Source organism: Chiroxiphia lanceolata (genome assembly GCF_009829145.1).
Source record: "Chiroxiphia lanceolata isolate bChiLan1 chromosome W unlocalized genomic scaffold, bChiLan1.pri scaffold_44_arrow_ctg1, whole genome shotgun sequence".
Taxonomy (NCBI): Eukaryota; Metazoa; Chordata; class Aves; order Passeriformes; family Pipridae; genus Chiroxiphia; species Chiroxiphia lanceolata.
Genome location: NW_022476500.1, coordinates 128,429 through 152,367, shown reverse-complemented (window position 1 = coordinate 152,367; position 23,939 = coordinate 128,429). Strand labels below are relative to the sequence as shown.

The following is a 23,939-nucleotide window of genomic DNA, read 5'->3' as shown; positions in this document are numbered from 1 at the left end:
GACACTGTGAAGCCTCATGGAACCAAAGGGCCACTGTGATTCCCCAGAACTCCATGGAATCAAGCAGAACCGCTGCCTCCCCTCCGCCCCTGCCGGCTCTGCTGCTGCTTGGGCACCTCTGGAGTCAGCGTTTCCTTTGGCAGCACAACTTATCTCACACAAGAGAGTTTTCCAGAGTTGGCTTTTCCCCCCCTTTCCCAAGGTTTTCGTTTTTGTTCCCCTGAGGGGAAAAGGGGGAAGGGAAGCAGGTGTTGATCCCTGATTTTATCTGTATACAAAAGAGAGTTGGGGTGGGGAGTGAGGGGGGAAAGACAAAGTGATTTCTCTCTCTATTCTCTCTCTTTTATTCCATTCCCACCTCCCTCACCACACCCCGGGCGACTGTTTCACCGCGGCCACTCCTCGCTCGTCCTGCGGGGCAGCTCTTTTAGCTCCGGGGCAGCGGAGACTCCCCCGGCGCGGCTCTTTGGTTTTCCTTGGTTTATTCTCCGGAGTTGATTCTGTTCAGAGCTGCGAGCCCCCGCCAGGGCCCATCCCAGGGCGGCTCCTTCAGTGCCACGGGTGGCGGGGACCCCTCGGGGCGGCTTCCCCAGGGCCGCGCCCGCCGCCGCCGCTCCCCGGGGCCCTCCCCGCTTCCTGCCGGGATCGGACACCGCCGGCGGCCCCGGCCCTGCTGGGCTCCATCAGCCTGAGGAATTGCTGCGAAGGAGGGGCCGGGGGCTTCCTCTTGGCCTTCGTCTCCCTGGCGCCGGGGCTCGGCTTCTACCTGTGCCAGAAGGTGAGGGGGGTCTCAGGGGGTCGTGTGTCCCCCCCAGAGCGTCTGTGCCCCCCCGGGGACCCCCCACCCCGGTGTCACCCCCTTTTCTCTCCCCACAGAGCTCCTGAGCCACCGGCGGCCGCAGCCCCTCCCCAGGGTCTTGGGCCCAGCCTGGACACCCCCCATCCCCGTGAGGATTTTGGGGGGTCGTGTGTCCCCCCCTCCCCTGCTGTCACTCTGCCTCTGCCCAGCTGCTCCCAGTGATCCCAGGAAAGCTTCCCAGTTCTCCCCAGTCCCGCTCATTGGGGGGCAGTGGGGGAGGGGCTTGGGGGAATCCCAAGAGGTGGAGTCGAGTTTGGGGGGGGCAGAACCAGCACTGGGATGGATCGGGAATGGGGAACCCCCTGTGTCCCCCTGTGTCACTCCATTCTGGGAGAGTCTTGGGGGGCACCTGCAGCCCAACACAGCACACAGTGCACCCCAAAAGGTGCTGAGACCCCCCTAAACCTCTCAGAGGCCCTGGAGAACCCCTGAAACACACTCAAAGCCCACCCACGACCCCACTCAACCTATTTTCTCGGGGGACTTCTCTGGGCACTGGTGGTGCTGGGAGCCCCCCCGGCTGCGGGCGAGGAGCTCTCGGGTGAGTGGGGGGTGGGAAGAGGGAGGTCAGTAGGAAAAGGGGGGTCAGAGGGGATAAAAGGGGTGGTGGGACCCCAAACTGAGTGGGAGGGGAGTGGGACCCCCCAAAAGTGGAGAGGGGAGGGGCACTGAGGTTTGGGGGATGATGGGAAATGGGTGGGAGAGGACAGAAGAGTGGGGAAAGGGGAGGGTGGGACCACGAAACTGAGCATGAATGGGCTGGGGAGTGTGGGGATGATGTGGAAGGGGTGGGAAAGGGGGAAAAAAGTAGAGGTTGGGACCTGAAAAGTGATCCTGGGCGGGCTGTGGATTGAGGGGACCATGGAAGAGTGGGAGGAACAGGGAGAAGGGCGGAAAAGGGGTGGTGGTCCAATGGTCCCATGAGGGTCTTTGGGCACGGGGGGATTGGCAAAAGGGACTGGCCCCCCTGAGCTCCCAACTTTCTGTGGGGTGCTGGGGGCTCCTAGATCCAACCTCAGCCTTGGATTATGACAACACTTTAAATTTAGAGGAATTACAGAGGTGTGATTGAATCACTTTGATCCCCTAGGTTTTAATGATGGTAAATCAGATCTATTGGTATAAATGAATTATTTAGGGTTCCAAATGATCTGACAAAAGATCTCCATCAGAATTATTTACTGCACAATACAAACACTAAAACTATCAGGAGTACAGGGTAAGATAGGACAGTGCTCTACACTAAAGCAATTGTTGAAGCAATTCTACTGAAGCTGACACAAAAGAAATAATTCTTAATTAGAGATGGATGGAACTCCCCCAGACCAACGGTTGTGGGGAGATCTCTGCTCTCAACCTCCAGCAGTGACCTAGGGGGGTCCCCAGCCAAGGCAGGAATCTCCACACACCCCCCAAGAAGAATTCTGTTGGAAGAAGCTGCCCCTGGGAAAGGGGACTGGTCCTTTGTGGTCAAAAGGGATGGACTGACAGTCACTGAACTCCAAGGGTTGCCTCAGCATCAGGGGCTTCATTCGGGGTGGAAGCAGCGGCCAAAGGTCTTCCCACAGTCGGGACACTGGGAGGGCTTCACTTATCTGTGGGTCCTTTGGTGCTGACTCAAGGTAGAGCTGTGGGTGAAGCTCTTGCCACACTTCCCACACTTGTAGGGTCTCTCCCCGGTGTGGATGCGCCGGTGCCTGACAAGGGCGAAGTTCATGTTGAAGCTCTTCCCGCAGTCAGTGCAGTGGAAGGGCCTCTCATCTGTGTGCGTCCGCTGGTGCATCAAGAGATTGGAGCTGGTCTTAAACCTCTTCCCACATTCCAAGCACTTATACGGCCGTTCTCCAGTGTGGATGCGCTGGTGGGAGTGAAGGTTGGAACTGTTCCTGAAGCTCTTCCCACATTCCCCACATATGAAGGGCCGTTCCTCAGTATGGATGCGATGGTGTTGGATCAGGCCAGAGCTTTCAGTGAAGCTCTTCCCACATTCCTTACACATGTAGGGCCGTTCCCCCGTGTGGATGTGCCGGTGTTTGACCAGGTGGGTGCTCTGATTGAAGCTCTTCCCACATTCCCCACACGTGTAGGGACGTGCCCCAGTGTGGATGTGCTGGTGGGTGAGGAGGTGGGAGCTCTTCCTGAAGCTCTTCCCACATTCCAAGCACCGGAAGGGCTTCTCCCTGCTGGGAGGCTGCTCAGGGACCACCAGCTCAGAGCTCTGCCTCAAGCTCCGGCCATCTTCCGGGCACAGGTTGGGTCTTTCCTCCTCAGAGCACCCTGGGATGGCTTTGGAGCCCCTCCTGTGGGGGGATCTCCGGCCTTTTTCCTCCCCGCTGCCTTCCTGCGCCGGGGAGCCCTTCAAAACAGCCTCTCCCACCAGGGTCTCAAGGGGGGATTTGTCCTCCGGGCTCTCCATCCTCACCTCGGGGCCTGGGGCAGGAAGCAAGAAGGACAGGGAGGGGATTTGCCTCCAGCCCACAGGGAAGGACAAGGACATCTCCCCAACTCCGGCCCCGGCAGGACGGTGGCAGCAGCGGGGTTGTCCTGCAGCCGGGGCCATGCTCGGCTGACAGAGCCAGCACAACACCCGCCCAAAGGGCCACTGACTTCCTCCTCACCTGCCTGGGGGGCCCAAGGTATCTTCCTCTTCCTCGCAGCCTCCTCTTCCATCCGCCCAAGCTTTGGGAAGGACAAATCCTGATGGGGGAGGGGAAAACAAAGGCTGAGTGTGTTGGCTTGGGGGTTCCGCCTGCCCAAGTCCATCTCTAGAACTCACTGGGAATCCTGTGACCATAAAAACCTCCAAAACACCAAGGTTCAGCCCAGAAAAACCCGAACTACTGAGAGTCAGGAAAAAACCCTCTCAGAAATGGCAAAAAGACCCCAGGCCACCCAAAATGCAAAAAGTTGAGATTCAGCCAAAAAATACTCCAAAATATGAAGATTCAGCCCAAAAATAGGTGATGGGGACTGAATTTAACCCTCACGCAGGAAAGTTGTTCGATTTCAAGCTCATCTTCAAGGGGAGCCCTGCGATTGGAGCCTGGGCTCTAATTAACCTCTCCTGTGCTGCCAAACAACAGGAGTTGTATGGCCAAGGGACAAACTCTGTGATCCCTGTCAGTGTCCATGGTCCCTGTCAGTGTCCTTCTGGGAAATTGGGAGGAGGAAATGAAGAAACCGGTTTGGAACCAAACTGGTGTTAAAGTGGGAAAAACCTCCTTCCATGGAAATAAAACTTAGACAGTTTTTCCTGGGCTGAACAAGCTCAATCAGGGATGAAGGACTGGGACTTCTGTGGACACTTGTGCTGGTTTCTTTGGACACTTGTGTTCCTTCAGAGAGCCCCTGGAAACACTCTGTTGTTCACTCCCAGTGCCACCGGTGCCTGGGTCCTGTCTGCAGCAGCAGATTGCAGTGGGATGGGAGAAATGCTTTTCTGAGCCTCTGGGCTGGACACAGGCACAGCCTGACCCTGAACCCAAGGGAAACAAAGACAAATTCCATGGCTTTAGCTGGAGCAAGGGGGGGGTGTTTCCTGAGGGCAGCACTACACCAGACTTTTGTGTGTGTGTGAGACAGGCAGAAGCACAAATGCCTGCACAGCCCAGAGCAGTCAGTGTGGGGCTGTGCTTGCTCCTGCAGAGACCCCCAGGGAACAAACCCAGGCAATAGTTTGGGTTTATTTCTTGCTCTGTGTCAATGGAATAGAATGTTCCACAGGAGCTCTGTCCCCCTCTGTGGCACCGGGTGGCTCGAAGCTGAAGAGAGGGGGGTGTCAAGTGCAAGTTCCCTTCTGAAGTGTGTGTCCCTAAGGAGGACACTTGCCTTATTATTGCTTATTATGTGTAATATCTTATAGATCTATCATACATCATCTAAGGATAGATTCTATAGAATATGTGCCAGATATACGATACAGAATATATTTGATTATTGCTTTATCTGTCTGTCCAGACAGATCTTGTGTATGCAGAGAGATTGTATTTGAGGGATATGTTCCTCTCAATACCCTGTGAGCTCCACTCCCAGTGCCAGCAAATTCCTGAAGCTCCCCCTCCTGTGCCCTGCAGGTTTTGGCAGATTTGCAAGAGCAGGGGAATCATTCCCTGCAGCCCCTTTGCACTGTAGGAAATGGGAGCACTGTGCACATCCTGCTGCCTCCAGATTCCATTCTGAGTGTGGGAACGACCCTGTGGGGAGCAAAGAAATGCCTGGTTCTGCAGGAGCTGGAGATGCTCAAGGGGCAGCAGGACCAAGTCAGGGGCCTGGGGGGCTTTGGGGTGCGGGAGGGTCCTGGGGGAGCTGGGGAGGGGCTTTAGGGATTGGGGTACAGACCAGGACAGACCAGTACCTCCTCACTGCTCCCCAGATCTCTTCTGGAGCTGGACCAGGTTGTCCTGGGACACCTGAGCCCCCCCCCCAGTGTCCTCCCAATACAGCCCAGTGCCCCCAGTACAGCCCACTGCGTTCCTGTCCCAGGGTGCTGTGTGATCCCTCTTGGGGGGGTTGGAAGGGATTTGAGGGGGGGCTGGGGAAGATTTGAAGGGATCTAGGGGGGGTTGGACGGGGATTTGGGCCGCTTTGGGTGCATTTGGGGGAGTTAAAACAGGTTTTGGGGGCACTGGGGCATCAAAGGGAGCTGTGGGGGGAGAGGATTAAAGGGAAAATAGTGGTTAAGAGACATTTAGGAGGGGTTAAAAGGGCCTGGGGGGGAGAGGAGGGGCTGAACTAAGAGCAGGTGACTCCTGAGACCCGCTCTGGTGTCCCCAAGACCCTCTTGGTGTCCCCAGTTCCACCCCTGACACCCCAAGACCCCTCTGGTGTCTCCAATGTCCCCAGGGCCTCCCCACAGCCCCAGTTCCCCCCTTAACACTCCCAATTCCTCTGTCTCCAAACCCCATCCCTGATGTCCCCAACCTCCATCTCACTCCAGGAGCCCCTCTGGACCTCTGACCACAAAAATGCCCCTCCGCCCCACACTCACAGAAAGGCCAAGGGCATCAGGGGACATGCTGGGGACAGTTGGGGGGCACTGCAGGGTACTGGGGGATTACTGGGGGATACTGGGACACACTGGGGGGAAAGAGGGGGCACTGGGAGGGACTGGGGGGTTACTGACGGATGCTGGGAGGGCACTGAGAGGGACTGGAGGTGAACTGGGGTACACTGGGGGGCACTGGGAGAGAACTGGGGAGTTACTGGGGGATTACCAGGACACACCGGGGGACACTGGGAGGTTACTGGGCCATACTGGGGGTTACTGGGTGCTCACTGCAGGATCACTGGCCAATATTGGGGGCAATGGGAGGTCACTGGGACACACTGGCTGGTCACTGAGTGGGTTACTGGGCCATACTGAGGGTCACTGGGGGGTCACTGGGATATACTGGGGGCACTGGGTTCCCCTTACCCGGATGTGATACATCTCCCTCCCCTGCATTTTGAGGACCTCTCCTCTGGGGGCTGGGGGACCCCCTGAACCCACTGCTGGGCTTTAGGCAACCCCACAATTTCCCCTCAAAACCCTCGACCCGTCAAAACCTCCTTAAGGGCCCCTCAAATTGACTCAGATACCTCATCCCTCCCCAGCACACACTAAACCCTCTAAGTGACCCGCAAAACCCAGTGGGGACCCCCCCAAGCCCATTCAGGGACCCCCCAACCCTTCTCAGGGACCCTCAAAAACGTCTGGAAACCATTAACCCCCGTAGAGACCCCAAAACTGCCTAAAAAGTTCCCCGCAAAGCCCCCCAGGACCCCCAAACCTCCTCAGAGACCCCCGTAATGCCCACCTGGGACACCCCAAATCTCCTCAGAAACCAAAACCCCCTCGGAGACTCCCAAACCCCTTCAGGGACCTTCAACCTCCCCCCTGAGTCTCCTCAGGACACCGAACCCCCTCAGGGACCCCTCACAACGTCCCCGGGAACCCCCGAACCCCCGCGCTAAACCCTCCTGAGCCCTCCAGCCTTTCTGCCCACAGCCGCGCTCCCCGCAGCCCCCAAGGGGATCCCCAGAGTCCCGCTCTCGCCGCCCCCCCGCAAGCACGCGCAGCCCACCGAAGCGCCCACCGAAGCGCCCACCGAAGCACCCACCGTCACCACGGATTCCCGGAAGCCAACATGGCGCTGGCTCTGCGCGCGCACCGCCTGTACTGACCCGCCCCGCAGCCAATCAGCGCGCGGCCACGGCCCCTGCCCGCCTTCCGCTACGCACCCGCCTTACGCGGTGCACTGTGGGAGCTGAAGTCCTTGCGGCAGGGGAGGGTAGGACTTTTTGTTTTTTAGTTTTTCTGCCTTTATTTCATCCTTTTTCTTTCTTTCTATTCTTTCTTTGTTCTTTGTTCTTTATTTATTCTCCGTCTTGTCTTGCGTCCCCTCACGTGCAAAGGGCCGCTATGATCCACTGCAAGGACTACAGCTCCCACAGTAAACTGCGAAAGGCGCAGGCGCATCGGCGGGTGTGCGGGGACGAGGCCGCGCGCTGATTGGGTGCGGTGGTGTTTTCTAAAAGCGGTGCGCGCGCAGAGCGCTGTGTTTGCTTCCGGGAATCGGTGATGGCGCCGGGGCCTTCAGTTCGCTGTAAGATCTGGGAGTGACTGTGGCGGGAGCGGGACTCTGGGGATCCCCTCGGGGGCTGCGGGGAGCGCGGCTGTGGGTGGAAGGGCTGGAGGCCTCGGGAAGGTTTAGCGCGGGGGTTCGGGGGTTCCCGGGGACGTTGTGAGGGGTGCCTGAGGGGGTTCGGTGTCCTGAGGAGACTCAGGGGGGAGGTTGAAGGTCCCTGAAGGGGTTTGGGGGTCTCTGAGGGGGTTTTGGGTTTTGAGGAGATTTGGGGTGTCCCAGGTGGGCATTATGGGGGTCTCTGAGGAGGTTTGGGGGTCCTGAGGGGCTTTGCGGGGACCTTTTAGGCAGTTTTGGGGTCTCAAGGGGTTTAAAAGGTCCCAGACGTTTTTGAGGGTCCCTGAGGGGGACTGGGGGGTCCCTGAATGAGCTTGTGGGGGTCCCAGGTGGGTTTTGTGGGTTACTGAGAGGGTTTAGTGTGTGCTGGGGAGGGATGAGGTCTTTGAGGGCATTTTAGGGATTCTTGAGTAGGTTTCAATGAGTCGAGGGGGGCATTTCAGGGTTTTGAGGGGATTTTGGGGAGTTCCCTAAAGCCCAGCAGTGGGTTCAGGGGGATCTCCCAGCCCCCAGGGAAGAGGTGCTGGGGATGCCCTCCAAAATCCAGGGGGGGTGATGTACCACATCCAGGTAAGGGAATCCCAGTGCCCCCAGTATATCCCAATGACCTCCCAGTGACTCTCAGTATGGCCCAGTAACCCTCTCAGTGACCACCCTGTGTGTCCCAGTGACCTCCTACTGCCCTCCAGTATGGCCCAGTGATCCTCCAGCAAGGACCCAGTAACCCCCAGTATGGCCCAGTAACTTCTGAGTCTCTCTCCATGTGTCCTGGTAATCCCCCAGTAACTCCCCAGTTCTCTCCCAGTGTGAGAGAGAGTGTGCCCCAGTTCACCTCCAGTCCCTCCCAGTGCCCCTCAGTAACCCCCCAGTCCCTCCCAGTGCCCCTAGTTCCCCCCAGTGTGTCCCAGTATCCCCCAGTAATCACCCAGTGCCCCATAAAGCCCCCCAGTTGTCCCCAATGTGTCCCCAGATGCCGTTGGCCTTTCTGTGAGTGGTGGTGGGTGCGTTTTTGTGGTCAGAGGGTCCGGGGGGGGCTCCTGGAGTGAGATGGAGGGTTGGGGACATCAGGGATGGGGTTTGGGGACAGTGGGGAGGGGTATGGGGACAGTGGAATTGGGGGTGTCAAGGGAGGAATTGGAGCCATGGAGAGACCCTGGGGACATTGGAGACACCGGGGGGGTCTTGGGGTGTCAAGGAAAGAACTGGGGACACCAAGAAGGTCTCGGGGACACCGGGGGGGGTCTCAGGACTCAGCTGTTCATGGTGGAGCTCCTCCTCTTCCCCCTCAGGCCCCTTTAACCCCCTCCAAATGTACCTTAGCCTCCATTTTCCCTTTAATCCCCTCCCCCCCCAGATCCCTTTGATGCCCCAATGCCCCCAAAACCCTTTTTAACTCCCCCAAATGCACCCAAAGACCCCCAAACCCCTCCAAATCCCCATTCAAACCCCCCCAGATCCCTTCAAATCTCCCCCAGCCCCTCCCTCAAATCCATTCCAACACCCCCCCCCCAAGAGGGATCACCTGGCACCCTGCGACAGGAACACAGTGGGCTGTACTGGGGGCACTGGGCTGTACTGGGAGGGCACTGGGGGGGGCTCAGGTGTCCCAGGACAATGTGACACAGCTCTAGAAGAGATCTGGGGAGCAGTGAGGAGGTACTGGTGTCTGTCCTGGTCTGTCCTGGTTTGTACCCCCAATCCTCAAAGCCCCTCCCCAGCTCCCCCAGGACCCTCCCGCACCCCAAAGCCCCCCAGGCCCCTGACTTGGTCCTGTTGCCCCTTGAGCATCTCCAGCTCCTGCAGAACCAGGCATTGCTTTGCTCCCCACAGGGTTGTTCCCGCACCCAGAATGGAATCTGGAGGCAGCAGGATGTGCACAGTGCTCCCATTTCCTACAGTGCAAAGGGGCTGCAGGGAATGATTCCCCTGCTCTTGCAAATCTGCCAAAACCTGCAGGGCACAGGAGGGGGAGCTTCAGGAATTTGCTGGCACTGGGAGTGGAGCTCACAGGGTATTGAGAGGAACATATCCCTCAAATACAATCTCTCTGCATACACAATATCTGTCTGGACAGACAGATAAAGTAATAATCAAATATATTTTATATCATATATGGCACATATTCTATAGAATCCGTCCTTAGCTATTGTATGACAGATCTATAAGAAATTACACATAATAAGCAATAATAAGCCCAGTGTCCTCCTTAGGGACACACTTCAGTAGGGAACTTGCACTTTACCCCCCTCCCTCTTCAGCTTCGAGCCACCCGGTGCCACAGAGGGGGACAGAGCTCCTGTGGAACATTCTATTCCATTGCACAGAGCAAGAAATAAACCCAAACTATTGCCTGGGTTTTTTCCTTGGGGTCTCTGCAGGAGCAAGCACAGCCCCACACTGACTGCTCTGGGCTGTGCAGGCATTTGTGCTTCTGACTGTCTCACACACACACACAAAAGTCTGGTGTAGTGCTGCCCTCAGGAAAACACCCCCCCAGCCTTGCTCCAGCTAAAGCCATGGAATTTGTCTTTGTTTCCCTTGGGTTCAGGGTCAGGCTGTGCCTGTGTCCAACCCAGAGACTCAGAAAAGCATTTCTCCCATCCCACTGCAATCTGCTGCTGCAGACAGGACTCAGGCACTGGTGGCACTGGGAGTGAACAGCAGAGTGTTTCCAGGGGCTCTCTGAAGGAACACAAGTGTCCAAAGAAACCAGCACAAGTGTCCACAGAAGTCCCAGTCCTTCATCCCTGATTGAGCTCGTTCAGCCCAGGGAAAACTAAGTTTTATTTCCATGGAAGGAGGTTTTTCCCACTTTAACACCAGTTTGGTTCCAAACTGGTTTCTTCATTTCCTCCTCCCAATTTCCCTGAAGGACACTGACAGGGACCACGGACACTGACAGGGATCACAGAGTTTGTCCCTTGGCCATACAGCTCCTGTTGTTTGGCAGCACAGGAGAGGTGAATTAGATCCCAGGCTCCAATCCCAGGGCACCCATTGGATCAGCACTTGGAGATACAAACTGACCTTGGGCTCAGGATACAGCTGTGAGCAGAGATTTCCCTGCCAAGCCTGCAGTGAGTCAAGCTCTGCAGAGGAGATTGTGCCCCATGGATGGGATTGCAGAGGCTCCCTCAGGTCCCCAGCAGGAATCATCACTTTCTGCAAGTCCCTACCAGGAGGTTGTAGCCAGGTGGGGGTGGGGCTGTTCTGCCAGGAAGCAGCAGTAGGACAAGAGGGCTGGGTCTTGAGCTGTGCCAGGGGAGGTTTAGGTTGGATATTAGGAAGCAATTTTTTCCCCAGAGAGTAATCAGGCCTTGGAATGGGCTGGGCAGGGAGGGGGTGGAGTCAGCGTCCCTGGAGGTGTTGAAGGTGAGTCTGGATGTGGCATCAGTGCCATGGTGTGGGAACCACGGCGGGGTTGGATCCAGGGTTGGACTTGATGATCTCGGAGGTCTTTTCCAACCTGGCTGATTCTGTGATTCCCATTCCTGTGGCAGCACATGCTTGAGGCTCTATCCCAGGGTGATAGAGATGTCTGTCCATATCTATCTCCAAGGTTAGTCTGTAAATGTGTGGTGTTAGAAAAGCAGGCTAAGTTGTGGGCTGGTTGTAGAAGGAGAAAGAAGCCCAGAGGCCAGTGCAAGCAGGCAGCCCTGGGCTTGCACATGATGTCCCCTCCCTGCAGGTTCCTGTCCTTGAGCCCAGGCCCTGAGGTGAGGCTGAGAAGTGGCGCGGAGGTGAGGCCAGAGCTGTCCCTGAGGTGAGGCTGAGAATAAGTGCAAGGCAGAGGTGCTGCTGAGGAAGGAGAGCCCTGTGGTGGGGAAGAGACAGCAGCTGTGAGTGCCCATCCCTGAGGAGGTAGTGTGTCCATCCCCTGTGTGCCAGGTGAGCTGGGGCTTTGCTGCAGAGCTGTGGGCGCTGATTTGAGCGTCTCCAAGTGCTGAGATGGTGGGCACCCAGGAACACAAACTGTGCCTGGCCACGGAGCCTGCAAGGAGGAGCAGAGACAGCGGTGGCAGTGTGGGGGTCCAGGTTGTCCCTGTGCCTTCCCCTGCAGGCCCTGGCTGTCCCTGCTGGGCCCCTGTCCATCCCCATCAGGTCCCTGCCCGTGCCCTCCGGGCTGAGCTCCCCCAGGAAGTGCCGTGGAGCTGAAGCTGCTGCCATCCCCCCCCTGCAGCCGCTGCCCCAGCCAAGGGAGCAGCAAAGGCAGGGCCAGGAGCAGAGGCAGCAGCAGGGGAGCCCTGGGGGGGCCGGGAAGCTCTTGTGTGGGTCAGGAAAGAGGCGCTGGGCACGAGGCCGGGGCTGTGCTGAGCAGGCCCAGCCCTCACATCCCCCCAGCCAACGCCGGCTGCCCGGGGGGCTTGGGAGGGACCCCCAGCCTGTGTGCCCCACACTGAGCTGGCAGAGAGAGAACCAAGGGACAGGGCCACGGGCAGGGCCCCGGGTGAGGGACAGGCAGGGCCATTGCAGGGCCACGGTGAGGGCACAGCCTGTGTCAGCAGAGCTGCCCAGGGCCGGGGGCAGCCGGGGGTGTTGGGACCAGGCAGTGGTGGGGCCGAGCAGAGCAGGAGGCCTCTTGCAGACCCCTGGAGTTGTCTCCCACGTGCCAGCCCCGCCCTGGTGGGGTGACACTGTCCCCTCCCTACAAGACAGTCCCCCTGAAATTTTCGGGGGGACCTTTTGTGTATGTTTTTGGTTGCTGATTCCTGCTGGGGACCTGGGGGAGCCTCTGCAATCCCATCCATAGGGCACAATTTCCCCTGCAGAACTTGACTCCCTGCAGACTTTGCAGGGAAATCTGTGCTGGCAGCTGCATCCTGAGCCCGAAAGCAGTTTGTGTCCCTGAGTGCTGATCCATCCTGGGGACCCAAGGGATCCTCTGCCATTCCATCCATGCAGCAGGAGTCACCCTGCTGCCCTTGACTCCCTGCAGAGGAACAAGTGCCATCTCTCTGTTTGGGAGAAGCCAGATGCTGCCCCTGGGCCATCAGAAGTGGTGCTGAAGCCTCTCTCAGCCCAGCCCCGGGTGCAGTTTTCTCATCCCCTCAGCGAGTGCCCGCTCCACCAGCCGGCACTGACCAACCAGGGCGTTTGGCAAACGTGGTTTGGTGGTTTGGCGAAACAGCCCTGGGCTGGCAGGGGGCCAGATAACCTTGAGTAACAGCCCTGGAAAGTTTTAAATGACACTACATTAATACAGCTTTTGATTAGAATATAGCAACTCAATCAAGTGCTCATGAAATGACCTCACTTCCATTATCCTCCCAATTAAACACTTATTTTTGGGCTGAATCTGCTTAAATATCGGTGACTTGGGGTTTTCTGGGCTGAATCTTGGTGTTTTGGAGGTTTTTATGGTCACAGGATGCCTGGTGAGCTCTAGAGATGGACTTGGGCAGGAGGAACCCCCAAGCCAACACACTCAGCCTTTGTTTTCTCCCCCATCAGGATTTGTCCTTCCCAAAGCTTGGGCGGATGGAGGAGGAGGCTGTGAGGAAGAGGAAGATGCCTTGGGCCCCCCAGGCAGGTGAGGAGGAAGTCAGTGGCCCTTTGGGCGGGTGTTGTGCTGGCTCTGTCAGCCGAGCATGGCCCCGGCTGCAGGACAACCCCGCTGCCGCCGCCGTCCTGCCGGGGCCGGAGTTGGGGGGATGTCCTTGGCCTTCCCTGTGGGCTGGAGGCAAATCCCCTCCCTGTCCTTCTTGCTTCCTGCCCCAGGCCCCAAGCTGAGGACGGAGAGCCCAGAGGACAAATCCCCCCTTGAGACCCTGGTGGGAGAGGCTGTTTTGAAGGGCTCCCCGGCGCAGGAAGGCAGCGGGGAGGAAAAGGGCCGGAGATCCCCCCGCAGGAGGGGCTCCAAAGCCATCCCAGGGTGCTCTGAGGAGGAAAGAGTCAGCCTGTGCCAGGAAGGCGGCCAGAGCTTGAGCAGGAACTCAAACGTTGTTGTCCCAAGGCAACCTCCCACTAGAAAGAAGCCCTTCCGGTGCTTGGAATGTGGGAAGAGTTTCAGGAACAGCTCCCACCTGATCCGACACCAGCAGATCCACACAGGGAAACGGCCCTACCTGTGTGGGGAATGTGGGAAGAGCTTCAGAGACAGCTCTGATCTCCTCAGCCACCAGCGCATCCACACTGGAGAACGGCCCTACACGTGTGGGGAATGTGGGAAAAGCTTCAGTGACAGCTCCAACCTCCGCACCCACCAGCTCATCCACACTGGGGAACAGCCCCACACCTGTGGGGAATGTGGGAAGAGCTTCAACCAGAGCTCCACCCTCCGCTCCCACCAGCGCATCCACACCGGGGAACGGCCCTACAAGTGCTTGGAATGTGGGAAGAGGTTTATGACCAGCTCACATCTCTATGCGCATGAGCGGACGCACACGGATGAGAGGCCCTTTCGCTGCACCGACTGCGGGAAGGGCTTCAACCGAAACTCCACCCTCATCAGGCACCGGCGCATCCACACCGGGGAGAGGCCCTACACGTGTGGGGAGTGTGGGAAGAGCTTCAGCCAGAGCTCTACCTTGACCTCACACCAACGGACCCACCAGTAAGGGAAGCCCTTCCAGTACCAATATATTCTGTGAGTGCAGGGCTTGAGGTGTGTGGGATTGATTGGACACAGAGAAAGAACTAACATTCAGAAACATATCTGCTTCCCTGTCTCAATTAATAAACCCCAGAGTTTGACGCATTAATAATATCCATAGCAATTGTGATTTGACAATATATTGTGACAGGCATATGCACATGTGAGCAAAGGGACATTCAAAATAGGTGTTGTAGTTTCTGCAGTTCTTGTGTTATGGGTGAGGGTAGAGAGGATTCGAGCTAAAAATTGTCTGAACATTTTGAGAGTGCAGAGACATCTGTCTGACCCTCACTAGGTATGCTTTGATTTGAAGGCAGAACATGTTAAAGAATGCCATAACGTAAAGCCAGCTGCAGTCTTGAATTTTTGCTCTTTCAGCAAAAACAATAGCACTAATAATTAGTAATAGTTAATGAACTAACAGATGCAATAAATAAATGTATCTGCTCATTTTGACATATATGTCAGTTTAATAATTTTGAAAGGATCAGTGCATTCGTAACAGGAAATCTCCCTTAAACTCTGATTAAAATGTAACATTGACTAAAGGATTATAGAGCAGACTTAATTTTACTGACTGTTTTAACAGCTGACACAGCTGTTGGAAGAAGGAAAGGCAATTAGAACACTCCAAAAAAGTGGGGGGGGGGGGCAGAACGGGAGTAGTTTAATAAATGTAAACATGGTCTCTGAATGCCAAACATAAAAAATTGAGCAGATCTGTGACTCCAGAAAGCTGCTGTACACTAGGTACTTTTGCCTTTTGTGGCTCACTGTGTTTCATTCATTTGAACACTGAGCAGTTTCCCTACTTTCTCCATTTAAAAATGTGCAACAACCTTTATCTCCGGAACAAATTCATCTGTTCATGTACACAGAGTTTCGTCTTAGAAAGCAACTGACAGAATACTCAGCTGACAGGAAATAAAGGTTGTGTGGAATGGCTGTAACATTTCAAAAGTGAACACAGGTGTCACATCCTGTGAATGCTTCAGTGCAGTGAGGGTTGGTGTACATATTTTATGTTTTTCTAACGGTTCTCATGTTGTGATGTGGGAATGGTGTGTGGAGTTCCCCTGCGAGTCTGTCTGGGTTATGTCTGTGTAGGGATGAACAGGAGTGTGTGTGTAGATTCCCATGCCTGTGTGTGTGTGTGTGTGTGCAGGGGGATTCTGTGCTAAACTCGTTGAGCTACGAGGTGCACAAAGGACCCCCTTGCTTTCTAAATTCCTTCTCAGAGAGGAGCCTGGGGGTGGCTGGATCCAATCTCAGACTCAGATTTTGGTTTCAGTTGAAGGAATTATAGAGGTGTGATTCAATCACTTTGTCCTGCAGGTTTTAGTGATGGCAAATCAGAAATATTTCTATAAAAACAATGATTTATTATGACAAATGAACAAAAAATTGATCAGAAAAGTGAACAGATGAAAGACTTTAAAGAGAATTATTTACTTGAAATTATAAAAGCCAAAACCCCCTAGTAGTATAGTGTAAGATTGTGGAGTCTATCAAAGTAACTCTAATAAAGCAATTGGATCAAAGCCAGCAAAAAGAAACAATCCTGAAGCAGACATGGAGGTAACTCACCCCACAACAACAGGGGGTAGTTCTCTCTCTTTCACTTAAGCCCTGGGCAGTGACCATGAAGAGCTGTCCCTGTTTCATGGCAGAAGCTCCACACACTTCAAGGAAGTCTGTGGAACGATGTGCCACATGAAAGTTGGACGGGGCTTTTATAGTTATCAAGGGTTTGACTGCTGGACATATTTGCAGGCCAGGGAGCAGCTTCTCTGTCAAATCCTACTTCAAAAACCAGGATGTGTGTTTGAAGTTTCATGAAGCATTTTGGGTTTAGCAGAATTCAACATTAAAAACAGCACCTTGATACCAGCATTAACTCATCACTGAGAGCGTGAATTGTTTGCATTCTCTGACCATTTTTTAGGTATTATCTGAGCAGAGCATCCTGCCAGAAATGGTCCCTTGATTCCATGAGGTACCAAATACTGTCAGGGTTCCTTTAGTTCCATGGGGGCCTGCAGTGTCACAATGGACCCTTGGTTCCATGAGGTTCCACAGTGTCTCTTGGATCCTTTGGTTCCTTGAGGCCCTGCAGTGTCACAATGACTCCTTGATTCCAGGATGTTCCAAAACATCCCAGGGTTCCCTTGGCTCCAAGAGGCCCCCCAGTGTCCCACCGGCCCCTGGATTCCAGCAGGCCCTGCAGTGTCCCAATGGCCACGGTTCCAGGAGCTCCGGTTGTGGTTGAACTCAATTTCCCCATCCCCTGCTGTGCTCCGATGCCGTGAGAACTGCAGAGAAGCGAGCTGAGCACACGGCGGGCCCTGGTCCTCTTTGGTGGCCGGGGCTGCCCCGAGAGGGAGTCCCCGGCCGCTGCCCCCGGAGCCGCCGCGCCGTCCCCTGAGCGCGGCTGAGGCGGCAGCGCTGGAGCGGGGCCGTGTCTGCCCGGAGCCGCCGCTGCCACGAGGCTGCCGCCGCTGCCGCTTTTGGCCTGCGCTGCCCCGCAGCCGCCCGGCCCCGGCTTCCCAACACTGCCGGCGCCTGCGAGCGGAGCCGGCGCTCCTGCAGCGCCTCGGAGTCGCTGCTCCGCCGCCACAGCGGCTGCCGTCGGCCTCTGTGCCCGGAGCCGCCGCTGCCACGGGGCTGCCGCACTCACCGCCGGGGTTGCCGCTCGCGCAGCCGCCGCTCTGCCCCGGCTGCACCGGGACCCGGCACCGCCTCGGGCCTGCGCTGCCGCCTCAGCGGCCACAGGCACAGAGCGATGGGGGGACCTTTGCTCTGCCACTGATGGGGCCTGGCTTTGTTCTGCTCGGCTCTGGGCTTTAGGAAAGTTGCTGTTCATTTTCATGCTCCACTGGAACAGCTCCTGAATTCCAAAGGTTTCCAAATCCAGGGGGAGGAGTTTCTATGGCATCGGAGGTACCGCCCCTCGGGACACATTGTCAATAAACCATCCAGCTGACTGGGATGGGTGTAAGAGCTGGGAAACACAGGATAAGCAGTCATCCCATGAAAACCTTGGAACATTTCCGACCTGAATCACAGCCCTAATGGAACAGTTTGGATACAATTCCCAAATAGTTTGGAAACTCCAGTCATTCCTGACACCAGGATGGAAATTCAGCAGATAACTCAAACCAGTCCCCTTGGGAGCCCACAACCAGCAGGGCTGAGGGAGGCCCTGGCAGCTCCCCAGCACCTCCCTCTCAGTGGGACACCTCTGGCAGCCTCTCCCAGCTCGGGAACCCTCCAGTTTGCAACACTCCAAAGTCCATCCCTGATGCCCAGGACGATTCTGATCCCCCTCCACAAACACTCCTCCAGCTGTGACCCTTGTCTGGTGGGAAACACAAAGGGATTTGGGGCAGTGTTTCCCTGACAACAGGAGAATTTTGAAGAGGGACCTTTGCACACCCAGCTATTGATGTGTGCACACATCTCTGCCTGGGTGTGGGTGTGAATTGACTGTGGTGGGAATGTTGTAGTTTTGAATCTATAATTCAGTCACTGTTAAAATTATAGCACATGCTATTGAATCACCTGATAACTGTTCAATTGGTCAATGATTAAATGCTACTAATGTCTTTTCCCCCTTGTCTTTGGATCCAAATCCTTTGCGTCCTGAACCTCTTGCATCCCAAGTCTCTGTGTAAATCATTCCTATTCATCAAAAAATATATTTTTTTCATGACTTTTACTTTAAAATCTTCCTGCTTAGCTAAACTACAAAACAACTCCAATTAGCTGTAGAACTGTTACGACCCGCCCCAGGAAAAGGGGGGGAGGGGGTAACTCAGGTTTTTATCAATAATTCCCTTGGGGTGGATTAAAGTGAAACGACACTAAATAATCGGTGTCTGAAAACATATACTGGCAAGGTTTATTTTAACAATTCTGTATCAACAGGCATGCTAGCAGTTTGGGTGCTGTCATACAACAATGTGATACAGAGATAACCTTTGGGGGGCGAAGAAAATGCATAGGGGAGAGAAAAAAAAACCCCCAGGATGACAGTAAGGGAAAGTAAGAGAAAGAAAAGCTGAGGGTGGACAGATGTATATAGTCACCGCCCACGTGGTCCAACGATGCTTCCATGTCTGAAGTGGTGGCCTTGATCCGCTGGGGGTGAAGGAAGGAAGCCCCCACACTCCAAGAAGTTGTGAGTTATATCCATGGTCAGTGTCACAGGCCGTGCCTCGAGCCTCCAAACATCTCCCGGGTCTGTGCTGAGTTTTTTTTGTGCCTTGCCTGGTTCCCGCCTTTCCAAATTAGCAGAGGGAGGGAGGGGCCTGATTGCTCAGCAGAGGTATCAACAGTCAAAGGCCTGCGAGCTGGGCTTCTTGCCTTTTCAGGATTTCACACCTTCAGCACTGGAGGGAGGGAGGGGCCCAATTGCTCATCAGAGGTATCATGCAAGTCAAAAGCCTGTAAAAGTCTCCTAGAATGCATAAATCATTAACTATTTCAGTCTCTGACAAGAACTCGTGAAGACTTGAAGACAATTAAAGGAATAGAAATAATTTGGGTTTTCAGTGTTTTAATGGGTCCCACAGTGTGTTTGGAGCTGCATCAGCTGTCAGTCCAAGATGGGCCATGTCAGAACTGGTGAGGCTGGGGGGTGAGGAGCAAGGATGATCATCCAGGGTCAGTGTGGATCTCCTGAGGAGACACTCAGCATCAAGATCACTTGGAGAACATCTCTATCACCTCTTCTCTGAACTAAAAAATGTCTATCCTTGAATTAAAAAAAATACAAATATTGAAGACTTGTTTTGAAATTGCCTTGAAGACAATTAAAGGAAGACAAAGAGATCCTGAGGGATTTCTGCATTTTAATGAGCCCCATGGTGTGTTTGCAGCCCAGCCCATGATCCTGAGGTACTGAGAGAAGATTGAAGCAGCTGCTGAAGAAGTCAGAAGCCAAACTGCAAGTGCCTTGAAGCATTGCTGGGCCCCACTGAGGGCAGGCACTGCCAAAGCCTCCCCAGGGACTCCTTGGAGCAGCTCCTTGGAGGCCAGGAGTGCAGGCAGACAAAGGCTCTGGGCAGGCCCCTGCACTGCTGAGCAAAGCCTGCCTTGGTTTTGTGGAACACAAAGGCCAAGGCCTGAGCCCCAGGCCCTGGCCCAGCAGATCCTGTCCCTCCCGGCTGGCTCAGGGCTGTTTGGGGGGCACTGGGATGGGAGGGGGAGGAACAACAAAGGCCCAAAACTGGGCAACCCCTGCCAGGCTCCTGAGGGAGGGATGAGGCAGAACCCAAGTGCAGAACCTGCCAGGCAAGTTGGTTGTGGTGGCCTGAGTGGCAGAGGCAGCTGCCAGAGGCAAGGGGACAAAGGCCTGGGTGCCTTTGGGCCTTGCAGCCCTGCCAGAGCCCTTGGCCATCTCTCCTGCAGGCTGTCCTGCCCTGGCCCTGCTGCTGCTCTGGCCTTGCAGGCTGCACACACCCCTCCTGCTTTCCCACCCCCCTCCCAGCAGCATTTCTAGACCCTCCCTGATGTCTCTGCACCAGCTCTGGCTGTTGCCATGTGCACTTGGCCTTCTGAACTTGGATCCTGAGCCCCTGTGCCACAGGACATCCCTCCCAGAGCCCAGGCCCTTCTCCTGGTGGTCACTGCAGAGCTGAGCAGATCCAGGTCACCTCCCATTCCTCTGCCAACCCCCTGGGCCTGCTCTGGGCCCTCCAGGTCCTTGCCTTGCTCCCAAGGGCTATGTGGGTGCTTAATGATCAGGGCTTGGGGTTTAGAGCTCAGGGTGGGGATGAGGCAGAACTTTGGGAGGTTTGTTGTTCTACTGGTAGTGTCTGGTTCATGATTAGGAGAAGAGCTTTTTGCGCTGGATCAGGATTAAAGCTTGGCTTTTCATACTGGTAATACAGCTTTGGGAATGGGGTGGGCGTTAGAGGACGAATAAGAGTCTGGAGTTCTGGGTTTGGGCTTTTTCTGGCTTGGAATTAGAGCAGTGGATTCCTTTCAATAGGAGGGGCAGCACTTTTGGGTAGTGTTTGGTCTTGAGGTTCCAAAGTGCATGAAGGTCTATCAGGAATGTTTGCACAGTCAGTGTTTCAGCACCCTCAGCATTCCTTGAACCTGGTTTTACCTCATCAAAATCTTTCCTCTCTCTTGGTCAAGCCCCTCTTTCCTTCCCCAGTCATCTTATCCCTTCTGTCCCAGTTCCTCCAAACCTCCTCAGAACTTTCATCAGGATGGGCTCAGCTTTGTGATGATGCTGTGCAACCTCATGGACTCAAGGAGCCACTGTGAAACTGTAGAACTTCATGGAATTACAGGGCCATTGTGACACTGGGGAATCCCTTGGAATCAAGAGGGCATTGGGACACTGCAGGGCCCCATGGAGTCAAAGGAACTCAGGGACAGTGGACAACCTCCAGAAATAAAGGGGCCATTGTTACACCGCAGAAACCCATGGAATCAGGAGGCTATTGTGGCACTGCAGGGCCTCTTGGAAACAAAGAAACCCTGGGCCACAGTGGAATTTCATGGAATCAAGAGGCCATTGTGACACTGGGGAACCTCATGGAAGAAAAGGAATCAAGGGACACTGTGGGACTTCATGGAATGAAGGAGCAGTTGTGACACTACAGGGCTTTATGGATCCAAAAGAACACAGGGAAACTGTGGAATCTCGTGGAACCAAGGGACTTATGGGGCCTCATGGAACCCAGTTCTGGTGCTCCCTGGCAGTGCTGGGATTCTTTTCCCCTCCAGATCTGCAAACATGGAAATGCCCTCCAGCTTCAGGGGAGGTCGTGGAGGAAGGATCTGGAAAAAAGCATTTGTGTCCTTTCTTAGAGATTGTGATTCCTCATGTAAAAACTAACACTGGGAGAATGTTTGACAAATACCTTGCTGCACAAACTTTTATTTTGCTTAAATGCACACAAAACATGACTCAACATTTCTATATTTTGTCGGTGAAAAAAAAGAGGTAGAGAGTGAATTATATATGGGATGTAGAATAAAATTTCAGTGTTACTGACATGAACAGAGGGAAAATAAAGGAAAGCCCCCCACCCCAAACACCATATAAAGCTTTAGAAGGTAGGCTGGGCCCAAGATATGTTACACAGTGAGTGTTCTGCAGAAGAAAAGATGCAGTTTATTGCTTCTTAAAAACATCCAGTCATCGTTTTTCTCAGGGCATCCTTGAGCTCCTGGTTCCTGAGGCTGTAGATGAAGGGGTTCAGTGATGGAGGAACCACCATGTACAGAACTGACACCACCAGGTCCAGAGACGGGGAGGAGATGGAGGGGGGCTTCAGGTAGGCAAATATGCCAGTGCTGACAAACAGGGAGACCACGGCCAGGTGAGGGAGGCACGTGGAAAAGGCTTTGTGCCGTCCCTGCTGAGAGGGGATCCTCAGCACAGCCCTGAAGATCTGCACATAGGAGAAAACAATGAAAACAAAACACACAAATCCTAAAGAGATAGTAAACCAGAGAAGCCCAATTTCCCTGAGGTAGCCTGAGTGTGAGCAGGAGAGCTTGAGGATGTGTGGGATTTCACAGAAGAACTGGCCCAGGGCATTGCCCTGGCACAGGGGCAGAGAAAATGTATTGGCTGTGTGCAGCAGAGCACTGAGAAACCCAGAGGCCCAGGCAGCTGCTGCCATGGGGGCACAAGCTCTGCTGCCCAGGAGGGTCCCGTAGTGCAGGGGTTTGCAGATGGCAACGTAGCGGTCGTAGCACATGATGGTGAGGAGGGAAAACTCTGCTGACATGAAGAAAGCAAAGAAAAAGAGCTGTGCAGCACATCCCTTGTAGGAGATGGTTGTGGTGTTATGGAGGGAATTGTGCATGGCTTTGGGGACCGTGGTGCAGATGGATCCCAGGTCTGTGAGGGAGAGGTTGAGCAGGAAGAAGCCCATGGGGGTGTGCAGGTGGTGGTCGCAGGCTACGGCGCTGAGGATGAGGCCGTTGGCCAGGAGGGCAGCCAGGGAGATGGCCAGGAAGAGCCAGAAGTGCAGGAGCTGCAGCTCCCTCCTGTCTGCCAATGCCAGGAGGAGGAACTGGGGCATGGAGCTGCTGTTGGACATTTGCTGCCTCAGGGTATGGTTTTCTGTTGAGGAGAAAAAAGACAGAACTGAATTAGGCCAGGCTCAATTAGCAAAACATCTTGCATGTCTCATAGCAATTCAACATTCAGGGCCTCTTTTCAGGAAGATCTCTCTGCATCCCTCTCCCTGAGCTCTGGCTTTTGCTGGCTGAAGGGGGCACTGAGAGCAGGGACCCTGCAATGGGCTCCCGAGGAATCCTTCTTGCTGTGCAGTGAGAGGCAACTTGGAGCACAGGGTGACCTCCAGTTAAATGCACTTGTGATGTATAAAAGTGTTTCCAGAACTGCTGGTCACAGTTTGCCCAAGCACAAAACAGAGGGAGGGGATTGGGGGGACTTGATTTTGTTCCAGTTCCTCTTGCCAGGAGTGAGATTGGATGGTTGAAATCTCTGACATTTCTCATGTGCTCCAAGGGAAATCTTGTGAGTCCTGAGAGGCAAAGGGATGGTCTCTTGGTGCAGAAACAAGAGCTGGCCATATTTCCTGTTCACAGCTGCCCCTGGCTGGCAGCTTGGAGCTGAAGGGGGATCACCCTTAGGAATTCCCTTAAAAAAGGAACAAGGCACTTCTGGGAGCAGAGGAATACCAGTTCAAAGAGCAGATTGACAGAATCTTTGCCTTTCCTCAGGATGCCTGATTAGGATCTCATCTTTCTCCTCTCAGACTGCCACACAGAGGGATCATTGCAGCTCCCAAGTACAGCTGCCCAGAGCATTTGCATGGATTTAGCACTGAGGAGTTTTCTCCATGGGGATCCTGTGCAGCACAGAGATCCTATGGCAGAGCTGTGCCCTTCTGGAGGGCACCTTCAGCCCTGCAGGACACCCAGGCAAACAGCTGAAGACCCTGAAGGTGCCTGGAGGGCACTTGGGCACTTGGCTCCCACAGACACATCCCCACAGCAGCACCCAAAGGGATTGTGTCTGGACAGGAATCTGCCACCCCCAGCCTCAAACCCCACGGTGGCTCAGAAAAGCCACTGGTGAGAACAAGGAGAGCCCAGGCAGCAGGGGATGGCAGTGAAGTGGCACAATGGTGCTGCCAAGGGAGGAGGGACACAGAGAAACAGCTGGAAATCAGGGCCTTGTCCTTGCCTGGGCTCTGGCTGCTGCAGGGCAATGCACAGCCCAGCCCCCGTGGGCCTGAGGGCACAGGCTCTGCTTCGGCTGGGAAAGGAGCCCAGGCAGGAGCTGCTCAGGGAAGGGGTCTGTGCCACAGGGACAGCAGGGAGGGGCCCACATCCCCCTGGCCAGCCCTTGTGGCAGCAGCTGCCTCTCCCTGCCTGCCTGTCTCCGGGTGAGGAGCTGTTCCTGCCAGCAGCCCCTGCCTGTGCCCAGCTCAGCTCCCTGCCAGTGCTGCCAGAGCCATCCCCAGCCCAGTGCCCAGGGGCAGCTGTGCCTGGGCAGGGGCTGCAGAGCAGATCCCAGACAGCCTGCGGTGACAGGGAAGGGGAAGGTGTTCGGGGGGGATGTGCTTCCTGAGAAGGGCCCCTGGAAATGGCAGGAGGTGGAGCTGAAGCTGTGAGGAGCCCTGAGCCTGCAGCTGAAGGGCCCTGTCCAGCCCTGCCCATCACTGCCCTACCCTGAGGGGTCACTCCCTCCACCCACACCATCTCCCTGCAGGACCATGGCAGCTCCTTGGCCGGGCTGAGAGCTGAGCCTGGCAGGCAGCAGAGTCCCTGCCCCAGCACACAGAGCCCTGGGGGCAGGACC

At 55.2% G+C, this 23,939-nt stretch overlaps 2 protein-coding genes, 1 long non-coding RNA gene and 1 pseudogene across 3 annotated transcripts; 2 read left to right on the top strand and 2 right to left on the bottom strand.

Moving 5' to 3' along the window:
* The window catches only part of LOC116781380, a 332,906-nt pseudogene that overhangs the window by 198,367 nt on the left and 110,600 nt on the right, over positions 1 to 23,939 (top strand).
* LOC116781417 lies at positions 1,368 to 12,121 on the top strand. The gene is made up of 3 exons (XR_004354871.1): positions 1,368 to 1,404; positions 4,583 to 4,589; positions 11,941 to 12,121. It is a non-coding gene; the product is annotated as an uncharacterized LOC116781417 (long non-coding RNA).
* On the bottom strand, positions 2,451 to 3,278 carry LOC116781390 (zinc finger protein 239-like). Its single transcript, XM_032677066.1, has one exon. It carries the CDS (start codon positions 3,273 to 3,275, stop codon positions 2,451 to 2,453), a length of 825 nt encoding a protein of 274 aa, XP_032532957.1. The 5' UTR covers positions 3,276 to 3,278.
* On the bottom strand, positions 21,280 to 22,206 carry LOC116781389 (olfactory receptor 14J1-like). The gene has a single exon (XM_032677065.1). It carries the CDS (start codon positions 22,204 to 22,206, stop codon positions 21,280 to 21,282), a length of 927 nt encoding a protein of 308 aa, XP_032532956.1.